This window comes from Telmatherina bonti, assembly GCF_933228915.1.
Source record: "Telmatherina bonti genome assembly, chromosome: 6".
NCBI classification, from domain to species: domain Eukaryota; kingdom Metazoa; phylum Chordata; class Actinopteri; order Atheriniformes; family Telmatherinidae; genus Telmatherina; species Telmatherina bonti.
Genome location: NC_136624.1, coordinates 33,307,923 through 33,320,709, shown reverse-complemented (window position 1 = coordinate 33,320,709; position 12,787 = coordinate 33,307,923). Strand labels below are relative to the sequence as shown.

General features: G+C 40.0%; 3 protein-coding genes across 3 annotated transcripts; 2 read left to right on the top strand and 1 right to left on the bottom strand.

The window, feature by feature from the left end:
* Nucleotides 1–757: 757 nt before the first annotated feature.
* zc3h10 (zinc finger CCCH-type containing 10) lies at nucleotides 758–4,657 on the bottom strand. Its single transcript, XM_079242433.1, has 3 exons — nucleotides 4,530–4,657; nucleotides 2,826–4,119; nucleotides 758–1,389 (listed from the first exon to the last, which is right to left on the bottom strand). The coding sequence occupies exons 2-3, from the start codon at nucleotides 3,969–3,971 to the stop codon at nucleotides 877–879; spliced, it is 1,659 nt and encodes a 552-aa protein (XP_079098559.1). The 5' UTR covers nucleotides 3,972–4,119; nucleotides 4,530–4,657; the 3' UTR covers nucleotides 758–876.
* A 107-nt stretch (nucleotides 4,658–4,764) lies between these two features.
* Nucleotides 4,765–6,759, top strand: LOC306756901 (dnaJ homolog subfamily B member 9-like). The gene is made up of 2 exons (XM_079241818.1): nucleotides 4,765–5,319; nucleotides 6,416–6,759. Exons 1-2 carry the CDS (start codon nucleotides 5,076–5,078, stop codon nucleotides 6,703–6,705), a joined length of 534 nt encoding a protein of 177 aa, XP_079097944.1. The 5' UTR covers nucleotides 4,765–5,075; the 3' UTR covers nucleotides 6,706–6,759.
* A 327-nt stretch (nucleotides 6,760–7,086) lies between these two features.
* On the top strand, nucleotides 7,087–12,314 carry LOC306757527 (sorting nexin-5; the record flags this gene model as incomplete). Its single annotated transcript, XM_079242606.1, has 14 exons — nucleotides 7,087–7,205; nucleotides 7,390–7,500; nucleotides 7,619–7,726; nucleotides 8,491–8,551; nucleotides 8,722–8,846; nucleotides 9,458–9,541; nucleotides 9,636–9,710; nucleotides 9,836–9,866; nucleotides 10,027–10,114; nucleotides 10,356–10,395; nucleotides 10,477–10,563; nucleotides 10,663–10,752; nucleotides 12,003–12,068; nucleotides 12,177–12,314. The coding sequence occupies exons 1-14, from the start codon at nucleotides 7,200–7,202 to the stop codon at nucleotides 12,312–12,314; spliced, it is 1,110 nt and encodes a 369-aa protein (XP_079098732.1). The 5' UTR covers nucleotides 7,087–7,199.
* Between the last annotated feature and the right edge of the window lie 473 nt (nucleotides 12,315–12,787).

The window sequence follows — 12,787 nt, the reverse complement described above, 5'->3', positions numbered from 1 at the left end:
TGAAACTACTATATCAAAATCAAATTTTTAAAAAAGTACTACATAGCCCAAGCGGGTGCACATTTGTTGTGCAAATTCCATAAATGAAAAAAGTCTCTTCCAAATAATATGGAATGCACATTTATATGTAATATACCAACAAAAACAATGTTGCTGATCCTAACGTCAATGCAAAGACTGATGGATTAAAAATGTTTTAGTTACAATGGATAAAGCACTAAGGTTATGATTCCAACTGCTTAAGAAAAACAAGTACCACATAATTTAATTGTTTAAAGAGCAGGGTGGATATGAGGCTCCTGGAGAAACAGATTATGTTCAAGTTTGCACAACCTGACTCCTCCCAAACAACTTAATGGGATGCCATGAGCAATAAGCACTCAAAACCATGTTTGATTGCACATGGCTTTAGCATCTCCACCTATACCGCCTGGAAATTAAATTAAATCATGAGCATGAAAGTACAGCTGCATACAAAGAATTAAATGACAAGATTCATGGTTGAAGGGTTTTTTTTTGTTATGTGCAAAGTACCAAAGTTAATTAACATGAGAGTAATCCTAAAAAAAAAATTAACTAAACATGTTTCAAATGTCTTTATATCCCAACATGGCTGCCATTTTTGCTGCCATTTTAGGGTAAAACGACCCTTTTGCTACACAAATCTTTGCCAGAGTTTGCAGGAAAAGAAAGATGTTGCCACAGGCCACAAGGTCCTGACTTGAGGAGAAACAAGGGCTTATACTGCCCTCTGCTGGAGAAATAAAAGTGTCGTTGTCTCTGTTAACTCATCAGTTGAGTCTCAAAAATACCAAAAGCCCCTCTCTGTTAAAATTCCCTATTAATACATATCTGGCCCAGATGAACTATGCCAGCTCAGTGAGGCAGGGATGTGATCCTCATGCTCTGACTTGCAATAGGGTACGACACCATTGGGGTGGTAGCATGGCTCATGGTGATCCCAGGCAGAGGCTGCGTCATAGACACTGCCACTGGTGCCACAGATACTGCCACTTGTGGCATAGAAACAGGTGGTGCCATTCCCTGGGCAATAGTCTGTGCAAGGGCAGCGGACAGTGGGGTAATTTCGGGGTTGAGGTGTGGCGGAGGAGCTGTAGGCGGGGCTGCGTTAGTCGGCGGTGCAGCAGGAGCACCGGTGGAAGCTACCAGGTCTTGCTGAGTAACGGGCCGAGGCTGCAGTCCTGCGCTGCTCAGGGTGGTGTGAGTCTGAGCAATGCTGTGATTGTAGGAGCTAACTGCACCCACAGGGGGTGCCAGACTCTGCTCAGTGGGCGCAGGCGTGGAAGACAGCGTCATCACCTTGGCTTGGCTTCGGAACTGGGCGTTTTGCTCCAACAAAACCTCATTTGTGGCAATAAGATTAGAAACCTGGGGAACACACAGGATATGACTTAGAAAATGAGTATATAAACAATTTAAGCATATTTAAACCGTGAAACTTAAGGATATATACAAATCTATTTGACTGACAAGTAATTTTTAAACATTCGGTATAAAAACTCACTTATTCTACATAGAAAATATTTTTCTCTTGTGACTAAAGGAAGACCAACTGGAAATGAGTTGTTCTTTAAGAGAAAAACAGCTTTGACAAATCTCTATTCTTTTATTGTCCTTCCTGCTTGGCAATGAATTTCTCCAGAGATAAAGATTGTGTGTAACAATAGAAAATGAGCTGCTTTGGCAAGATAGTCCTGTTTAGGAATCAATTTAGCAATAATCACCAAAGCTTCACACAACTCCCGCTAAATGTCTGGATATAAAGACACATTCTCACTTCTGTTGCCGTCTCCTAAATGTTACTTTTTATAGCACAAACTTAAAATGCTAAAATCAGATTTCTGTGCGAACAAAGATTCCTTTTTACCCACAAAAGAACAAGCTGTTCTGCATTACACTGCCAAGTTGTTACTGTTTTCCGGTGATGGGTGTTTTAACATAACATGTATCAATTATATAAAGACAACATATTAAACGGAGAACACTCAAAACATTTAGCTATTTTCTTTGTTAGTAGTTGATAAATTAAAGCAAATTATTGTGCATAAACTTGGACAGAGAAACTTTGACACAAAGTAAAAAAAATTCAACATTTTACATCTTGGGACTGTTCAAGCTGTGCTGCATCAAAAACATTTTAGATAATTCAGTTGAAACCACTGCATGAGCAAAAAAACATCTGAACATCACGGTCAGTAAATCAAGATTAAGTGTCAATGATCTTTACATAAAAAAAAAAAAAAAAATTAGATATGGTTTCTGTTGTATCTGACAGTGGTCAGGGTTGAACAGGAAACCATTCTGCAGCTGGATAAATGGAAAGGATTTTGTTAAAGATTAAATATCTTTTTAAAAAATATATTATTTTATATTAAATCAAATATGATTCATATGGATTTATTCCTGTTTTACATTCTGTCACCATATTTTTGGAAATGTGGAAGCACACTGTTTCAAATATTTATAAGTTGTCAAAATGAGATAAGCAAAGCTCAGACCAACAACTTCACTCTCTTTTTATTTAGTTAAACTTAAGTCAACTGTTTGTACACGCAGTACATCACTCCATGATGTAATATGTATTTATCAGTCTGTTCCTCAGTGTGGAGGTATTCTGCTTTGCTCTTTACAATCTTCCTTCGGTTCAATAAGTTTGGTATGGTGTAATACTTCATGTGTTTAATGGTGGAGATAAATGTAATGATGCACTATTGTTACATAACAAAACAAAAATATGTTGGGAGCAACTGGCTTAAGCTTTTATAGTTTACTGTAAGAGAACGATAACTAATCGATGTTCTAACCTGCTTCTTAAGCTCTTCCACTCTCTTCCTAAGCAGAGAATTTTCTTCTTCGAGAAATCTGTACTCCAGTGGACGAGGTGCGAGGGTGGCTTGGACCCCCAACTCATAGTGCCCTCCCCCACTTCCATCTGTCAGACGCAGCCCCTCCAGCCGCCTCCTCTTCAGCTGTAAGGCAGTGTGGTCCATAGAGGCCTCAAAGGAACCTGCATCAAACAATCCGCTCTCGAGAAAAGGGTCATATACCGAGCATGTGTTCCTCTCATACCGTCGCTGTCCTGCAGAACTAATGGACAGACAACCGCTCATCCCAGCTCCGCTTACTCCTCCAACCCCTGACATACCTGGATCTCTGCAGCCACCCAGACTGGGGCAACCTGCCCCCATCATATTGCCTCCACTTCCACCTCCAATAAGTCCTTGCATTCCTCCACATGCACCTCCACCCCCACCTATCCCTCCCACAGTATTCACCACTCCACTGGCACCCTGCCCCATGACACCACCCACTCCAGCCCTGGAGGGTTCATATTCATAGTCTTTTTTGACATGGCGAAATTTACATTTGTTGCCTCGCTGGCACTCTCCCTTAAGGAAGTCTCTGCAGATAGGAACCTCTCCCCGGCTATGGGGGAGATCCATTGGGGACAGGCCGAGTCGTGCAGCAACTTTCCCCCTTAATCTGAGAGGTAGCTCTCCAGTTTTCTTGTAATAGTCTTCATCTTCTTTAGATCCATGGACAAAACGGCAGTTTGAGCGCATGCACTCCTTATTCTGATGGTCATGACAAAAGATGAATTCATTCTTTTGCACCCCGAGGTCTGGAACCTCATTAAAGTCTGGGTGTCTAAATCGACATCGCTTCCCTCTCTTACAGACGTTGCGTATGAAGTCTCTGCAGACCCCATCCAACGCTAATCCTGCACCTTGTCCCCCACCTCCACTGTTCCCACAACCGTTGCTGTTTCTGAGCGCTCCCCCTCCACCCATGCCCCCTGAGCCTGAGACGTTACCACTGACACTTCCCCCTGAGCTTCCTCTGCCGTCTGCTGAGCCCCCTGCCAAACCAGACCCAGGTCCTCCTTCGTCACCCAGACTGCCACCACTACCACCACCACCTGACAGGTAGGAGCTGTCCCGGTCAGGCATGGCGCTTGGCCCAGCTCATGGAGAAAGTAGGACTCATGTGTATGTAGTGATGGCTGATGTGACCTGGAAAAGTCGTGTGTATAGATAGGTCAAGAAGTCATGGATTGCTATGTAGTCCTTGGAATAACGTATTCTGTTGTGCACAGATCTGCAAGACAAATACATGGAAATAATGAGTTAACAAATCCAGAACTCAGAGCAAATATATACATTTATACATCGTTTTCTCGCACCATATATATATATATATATATATATATATATATATGGTGCAAGAAAGCGATGGCTAGAGTTGAATGACACGCGACAAAACATCCTGAATAGTAGGCTACCGCCAGTGTTGTTACCAGTTCACAATGAGTAGCAGCTAAAACTTTGTTCAAACTACGCAAAACAATTGGACTGAATTCACATCTTTAGTCTGACAACAACACATATTACTGTGTTATATTACCCAAACATACAAAATTACGACAATCTCGCTGACCTCAGTACACAACCAGCTAATTGCTAACAAACATTGTCTGGCTACATGGTGAGATGTTTCCGTGACCTTACCAGATCAAGAAAGCAACCTGGGGGGCCATTTTCAGAAATTAATTTAATCTGAAATATGTATAAATGGTTCTCCTGCCAGCAGCCAGACTCGTGTTCCTCTTTTAGGCCAGACCCTGGTACTGTTTACCACTTTCCTTACGGCTGCATCTTTGAGTACCAACAAAGAAGACCGAATACGACATTACTGCTCTGTTTTTGCTCAGCTAGTTGTTGTCTGCCATCTAGCGGTGGGGTAATGAACTGAAACTATGCATAGCTGCGGTGTGCTTGACTGAAACCAGGAAATAATGGTCAAATAGTGTAAATGGGCACTTTCATGTCTTAACGACGATTGTTTAGTTGGTTACATGTATTTTAATTGTATTTTTTTGTATCATTAACTGTTCACCGGTGGGTTAAAACAGACACAAAAGCGTCCTTCTGCTGACGCGTAGATTAGATAGTTTACTGCGAACCTTGAAATAAGCTGTCAAACCGCAAGGTAGCAGCTGCTAGCTTTTTTTTGACAAACTTTTGAGTTCCTCATCCTGGTTTGAGGCGTTTAACATGGCATTAAAAGTCGCTCTCCACTGGATGCAAGCCACCGTCGTCCTCTTGCTGTGCCTAGCTGATGCCCAGCCTGCTGCAGCAGCCTCGGAGACCGTCAGAAATTATTATGACACCCTCAATGTTGATCGATCAGCAACAGACAGCCAGATTAAAAAGTCTTTTCGCAGACTGGTTGTGAGGTTCCATCCTGATAAAAACAAGAGCGCCGATGCAGAGACGACATTCAGAGTGATTGCTGAAGGTAAATAGTGATTCAAAATACCTCCATGTGCATCATTCTACAAACAGAGGGGTGTGTTGTGAAGTCAGATTAGTGGCTCAGTTTAGTCAGTCTCAGAAAACTGTTTTTTTATATAGCTATAATTGTAGCTTGACCTCAGTGTTAAAGTTAATGGTTAAATTCTCTTGGGGGAAAAAATTGATTGATAGAAAAAAGTAAATCAAAGTAATCTTTACAATTGAGTGTAGCACACAGGTAGATGTTGATCAAATGTTCATGGTATTGTTTTGTAATGTTAACAGTAATGTTGATTTAGAGACGTCTTTCCAGGAGTTAATTTACAGCAGAGGTGGGAAACTCTGGTCCTTGAGGGCCACAGTCGTGCAAGAGTTCAACGTTTCCCCGCTGGAATACACCGTTTCCCCGCTGGAACACACCTGACACAAATCAATAGGGAATTAGCAGACTAATGCTCTGGATATAAACACTCGTTTATATCATCAAGTCCATTCTGATATCAGATTAACACATTCAGAAATCATTATTATAGTGATCAAACGGAGACTACAGTAAAATATGCGAATAAAAATTGCTTCAATTTTTGTCAGTGAGTTGCTTTAAATTTATATTCTAACAGGTTACTGTTGTAACAAGAAATATAAAGAGATCTGCATCATTAAATAGCTGCATTCTAAAGTTTTACTCCTTGTAAGAAAGGTGTTTTTCATTTTTCAGTGAGCCAGATTTACTACATAAGCGCTGGGCCGTGCATTGTATTTCAGAGCATCATTTATCCACTTTGATAAAGAGATTTTTGTCATTTGTCCCAATTAAAAGGACACATTGTGAGTGCTACTTTGACATAGTCATCCTTCTGCAGTGCCGTCACAGTACAGATACACTTGGCAACATTGCAAAAACACAAGATACAAATTCAAGGACAGAGTGAAGAAAAATCACACATTCTCCTTCCACTCTCTGAGATAAAAGCACTTCTTATTACACTAAATAAATAAAATGCCCTGCCTGATTTGAACTGACTCTGTTTGCCCCTTTATCTAATTTTTAACACTTGGGTAAACGTTTATTAAAGTTGCAAACGGTTTCTCCTCCCCAGCTTACTCTGTGCTCTCTGACAAGGAGAGAAGGAGGTTGTATGACTACATGGGCCATGAAGCTTTCCTACAAAACGAGGCCTCCATTGACCCTGCGGATGAAGAAGAGGATGACACTAGCTTCCACTTCAGCTTCTCAGACTTCTTCAAGGACTTTGATGATGATCCCTTCATGGAGGAGCCACACTTCCACTGGAGTGTTTTTCAGGAAGAAGATGATTTTAACAGTTTTGAGGGGCCTAACTTTAACTTTGAATATGAAGATGAAATTGAAGAGGAACTCTACTATTGAATATTCAGAATAAGTTCCTTGTACTGCTCTTATATTGATAATAAAGTTTATTAAGTTGTATCATGTGTTCAACATGTAGAACTTTACTTACAGTTGGACGCTGCTTTGTATCGAGCCTCTTTTATGGGATATCTTGTAAATTCAGTTGTTAGGAAGTTAAGCCTGACAAATAGATAACTGAGTGGACCGTTACAGCATTTTTCCTGTGTGGGTGTGTCAGAGGTCCAGAGTTACTGACTAACACACCATTTATTCATCTGTTTCCCTGCGCCAGCACTTTACATTTAGTTTGGTTTTACTCCATGTCTCTGAGGACTATTGTGCACTTTGACCCAGAGGATATCCTGTGCTTTCTCAGCAGTTGGAGCTTGAGCACAGAGAAGCCCATAGACAAAAGATCTTCATAGTTTTATGCTCTTTAACTGTGTTAAAAGAAGACTGGAACGTTTTAAAAAGCTCAGACGTACAGGAAACATTAACTTGCAAGCTTAACGATGATGGTAAGTACACCTGAAAAAGCAGTTGTTTTCGAAAACCCGTGAATGTCATGTGACTGCATTAGCAGACATCCATAACTGCAGAGAGGGTTAAATGCAGTTTTGGCCTTTTTCTGGTTATTCCACATATATATGTGATTTTAACCACAACTGGCATTTTAATTATGGACTCCCAATGTTTTTGCAGGAAGAAGTAAAAGATGCATCTTCTATTCTGAGTGTCCACTGTCATAATATTAAGATCACAGAGGTGCTGCAAGATGGGGACACACTTACCTTCATAATTGTGTCTCAAAAGGTGTGAAAATGATTAATTTACTAAGTAATTGCTGCAAAAATTGCACCATCTTAACGAATTGCAGCTATTAAAGAAATTGACATCTTAGATGACCTGCTGTCTCTTCTGTCTGGTCCAGCTTTCAGGGACAGGGGAATACCATGTGGACCGGACTTATGAGGACTTTGAATGGCTGCAGCAGCACTTGTTTACTCAGGAAGATGTTCCCGGCATTCAGGGAGTTATAGTGAGATCTTTATACTTATTCTATGCTAATTCCAATTTTATCCAACAGACAAAGTTTGTGCACGGTTTTCTGATAACAGCAGGTTCATAAGGTGAATGATTTTCGGGGAAAAGAAAAATAAGTAGGCTTCTTTGATGACGACCTTCTGGATTTGCGCATGCCGTGTTGTATTTATCTAACTGCCAGCTGTAATGTTCAGCAGCACAAGTGGAATCCTTTTTACATACTACATCTGAAGACACAAGACAATACTGTTTGTTACTAAGAAAACTATATTTTTGTTGACTCTGTCAGTTAAAAAGTGTTCCACCTGGACCTGTGTTATATGGTGATAAAGAATTTGGTTTCTGTAATTGTTGTTCCCCACAGTTGAGAACTGCAGTTGCCATTATCCATCAAAATTAATTCAATAAATAAAATAACATTAATGCACCAAGATAGTTTCTTGAAATATGATTTAGGTTTTTGTACTACTGACAAAAAGTTAAGGCTTTTTGTATAATGTCAGAATGTATAACTCTTGCCTAATTCATGCAATTATTTTATCTTAGTTTATTTTCAAATATCTGAATAGATATGTACAATATTATGTTTATTATATGTATGATGTGCACCTACTGTGTCATTGCGCAGTTTTGAGTTTAAATCTCAAACTTAAGAGTTGGTAAAAAAAAATAAAAAATAAATGGCGTGTTCATAGACGGATTACAACCTTTTTTGAGACAGTGTCCAACAAAGAGAAATTGTTTTCTCCTGTTTTCCAGTTCCCTCCTCTTCCAGCCAGGCCTCAGGTAAATGCATCTGCCAAGGGAATGAAACAGCTTGGTGAGTGCATGCTGAGACCTCTTTATCACAAAAGTGTTATCGATTCATTCTATAAAAATAAACTTTGCAAAGTTGAGATATAAACCAAATATTTTTCCCTAAATGTTGTGTCTGTTTTAGGGTTTGTAGAGTTTGACTAAATCATGTAAATGTTGATGCTTCTCCTGCAGGTTTCCTTGGTTTAGGAGAATGGCAGCCATACTGCAGAGCGCTGGAAACCTTCCTCAGGCAGGTCACTGCACACAGAATTCTCAGCAAAAATAAAGCCATGGAGGTCTTCCTGACCAGCACAGAAGTAAGTCGACACAAGCAGACTTTTATCTTTTTCCTTTTAAAGGTAGAGTATGTAAGATTTTCAATATTTTCAAAATAAATTAACTAAAAAAATAACTACAATCATAATTAGTTTTTTTAAACATGTAGGTTCCAGTCTGTCCATATTTGATGCGTTATTAAATTACAAGCTTAATTAATGACAGAGGCCCTCTTGAATGTTTTCTGACCAGTAAAAAAAAAAAAAAAAAAAAAAAAAAAGTACTTTTTTTCCACCAGTAGGGCGAGTATAAGCCCACTTATTGCAGAGCGGCTCTGAGCTACAGCTCACAAGCAATTCCTGCCCTCATTGGCGCTGGCAAGGAGGAGGGGTGAGGGGGGAGTTTTGCTCATTACTGCCAACCTGTGGTCGTTTGTGGAGGTAGCAGTTTTGTGGTTTTGCTCACAACCTGGTGTTTGCCACCTGGTGGTGGAAAGAATCGCCTTGAAATCTTACATACTCTGCCTTTAAACTTTAATTTTAGACTTTCCTCAAGCAAAAGAAAATAAATTTCCTAAAAAGAGTTGTGTTTGTCTTTCTGTGCTCCGATACATACATTGAATTAGCATAAACAATTGTGTTCATGTTGTCAGCCTCCAGGCAGACAAAAAATAAAGAGAAACCTTTTCAACCGTCTGAATCAAGCTGTGGAAGAGATGAGGAAGGAAGGCCATAAGGTATGCAACTGCAACTCACACAGATAGAACTTAGATGTTAGTCTGACTGATGAAGTTTGACAATGTTGTGAAGCTGTTATGACTCTGTTTGCAGGATGTTGACGAGTTCTTTCAAACTGAACGTGATCATAACCTCGTTCTAACTGGTTGCACCAAAACTGTAGCTGAGGTGAGCCAGCCAGCTGTCGTCCTCTCCACCTCCTACTCACACACACACACACACACACACACACACACACACACACACACACACACCCTCACAGTGTGAGCTTTAAACTTAGCTTTTTCTTGCAGAAATTCCTGGATGTGGTGCTGACAGAGCAAAGTAAGAAATTTGTTGCTTTCAAAAGATGTCCTATCATTATCAGGATGTTAATTAGGATTTATTTGTTTAGATACAACAGTTGAGGAAAATATCTGGCGTGTCAGGGTTTGTGGATATTTTGTCAACTAGTTGCTGTGTGTTGTGTTCTGTTTATCTGCAGAAATTGCAGTGGCCTGTGGCCACTTCTCAGCTGCTCTGCATCTCTGTGTAGAACAAGGGGAGGATCCTGAAAAACAAGCTTTCACAAGGTGAGAGAGCAACACTACTAGTGTAGGGTACAGATATTCAAAGCTAATGCCTCCTTTAAAGAACATTTTCAAATGAGGGACCAGAACCTGTGGTTTTGAAAAAAGAGAAACACTTCCTGTTCTTACCTGACTAAATATAAAGCACCTGGTGACCTGACATGACAGCCAGGAAACCAGTAGAACTGTACAGTTTAATAAAATGAAAAAGAAACAGATAATAGACTACTATTTCTTCCTGCAGGGTTTGTGTGAAATTATCCAAGGTGTTTGATTCCATGAAGGTAACTTATTCCTTTTCAGCAGAGACATATTCAGTGGTCTGCCCCTGCTATGCTAAATCATTTTTTTTTGTGTGTGAGTAGAAGAGCATGATGAGTTTTGCTGTGAATGACATGGGCACTCTTGGACTGGGCCTGGACTTGGAGTCTCGTTACCAGGATGCAGTGAAGGTGTGTGCTGTAGCTCAAAACTCACTTATTAATCCGTAGCAATCAAACATTAGACTGAGACCAGTGTTCCTGTTTGGAATTTAATTATGTCGAATGAAGGAGATGTTATTCAGGAGAACCTGTAAACTGGTGGAGCTGGAAAATGCCAGAAAAAATGCAGAGAAGGCCAAACCTGTAAAGAAGACCGCTGTAAGTATCTTTGGCACAAAATGAAAGGAACACATTTCAGCAACAGGGGAGTCCAAAGTCAGTCCTCGAGGGCCGCTTTCCTGTGGGTTTTTGATGTATTCATGCTCCAACACACCCGACTCAAATGAAATGGATCTAACAGCTGATTAACTTCTACATAATGACTCATTTATTTGAGTCAGGTGTGTTTGAGAAAGCAAACATGGAAAACCTGCAAAGAGGACTGGAGCTGGACACTCCTGTTCTACAAGCTGTTGGGAAAACAATGAACAAACAAGTTGAATATCTTCAGGACGCATCAGGACAGAAAACTCAAAGAAATATGCATGGAAATAGGAAATATACAACAAAATAAGTGGAAAGCAGCTTGAGTCAGTGTTTATGACTAAACTATTTTAATTTCACAATTTATTTTCACAGTTAAACACACACACACACACACACACACACACACACACACACACACACACAAACTGGAAATAGCTGCTACCATGTTGCACCTTGAAAAAAGGAACACCTTCAGAAGCTTCAAGCTTGTAAAACAGGCGTCCCAACACACCTCCCCTGACACAGAGTATAAAATTGTCTTTATTGCAGTTTACTCAAATCAACCCAGTAAAATGACCAACCCACAGCGGGACATGCATGGGTGTCGTTAGTCTGAGGACTCACAAAACCCATCCTAATCAAGCATTCACTCTAAATGATAAATTATAGTTAACAGATTCACATCCAGAAAAACAGAATAAAAAAAAAAAAAATATATATATATATATATATATATATAAAGCATCACTAACACTTAAACAGAAATAAAAGGTATAGTAGAATACACTGTGGCATTTATACTCTGTGGATGATTTAATTAAAATTGAATTAGTGTTGAAACATCAGTCTTCTCTCCTTAACTCTTGTTTAGTGCATGTCAAGTGTATTGCATGAAGATGAACACATGGAGAAAACAAAGTCATTTTACAGGCATTTATTAAATTGGGGTTGGACAGGTAAATGACCAAGAAAGATTTTTTAAAAAATGCTCAAGTGTACATTGAAATTTAGCATTTTTCACATATCATCACTATTTTGCTCTGACTCTCATGTAACCAGCAGGTGTCAGTAAAACTCAACTTATACTGTTCAGTTGTGGAGCACAATGACAAAACATAATATGACAACAGATACGGATAGAATCTCAGTCATTCCTCTGACGAAGTGCACAAACATGACGACATGCTCTCCACATTCCTCAGATGGAAGAGGCGAAGAAAGCAGCAGAGACTGAGTTTAAACAGATCAGCGACGTTGCAAAAGGAGAGGTAAAACATCAAATTTACATCTGCATTCCCAAATCCCACTGTTTGTTTCAACAGTTTGTTGACATGCATATATAAGAAGTTCACGTCAACACCGTGTGCTCCTCACAGATTGTCCAGCTGGAACGAGTACGTGTGGAAATGTTGCAGCAGGCTCTGGTTCAGTGGTGTGAAAAACAACTTCTCACGGCTAAAGAAAGTGCTGACCTGTTCAGTCAGCACCTGCAGGCCTTTAAAGGGATGGCCTAGTGACCTCAATTACATCTGGTGTGAATAAAAGAATCTAAACAAAAAAGAAGGAAAGACCTTACCGATAATCAAACAGACGCACTCTAACCTGAACCACAGCTACTAATGGCCTAACTTTTACCCTCATCTTAACCAGTTCATACTTGTTTTTTGTCCCCTTAAGCAAACACCCACAGATATATGCTCCAAGTCTTTCCTTTATTACTCTCATTCAATAAAACTCAAGGAGAAATGATTGCTTTTCGATCCCAGCAGTGGGCTTTGGAATCTGCTAAAGAAGTCCTATGTGTTTATGATCGTATATGTGTTTTATACTGCACTGCTACAATATGCTGAGATTGTATTGTGCTGCACTCTAGCCGCTACATCCGCTGGGGTCACACAAAATAAAGAGTGATGAATTGATTCCCAAAGTACCTGCTTGCCTTTGTGTGTGTTTCTCCCTCCCGGATCATTAATCAGTCGCTTTGACT

Coding starts and splice junctions, on each gene's coding strand:
- zc3h10 (XM_079242433.1), bottom strand. CDS start 3,971: ATGCCTGACCGGGACAGCTCCTACCTGTCAGGTGGTGGTGGTAGTGGT. Junction 1,390..2,825: donor TGGAAGAGCTTAAGAAGCAG/GTTAGAACATCG, acceptor TGTGTTCCCCAG/GTTTCTAATCTTATTGCCAC.
- LOC306756901 (XM_079241818.1), top strand. CDS start 5,076: ATGGCATTAAAAGTCGCTCTCCACTGGATGCAAGCCACCGTCGTCCTC. Junction 5,320..6,415: donor ATTCAGAGTGATTGCTGAAG/GTAAATAGTGAT, acceptor TCTCCTCCCCAG/CTTACTCTGTGCTCTCTGAC.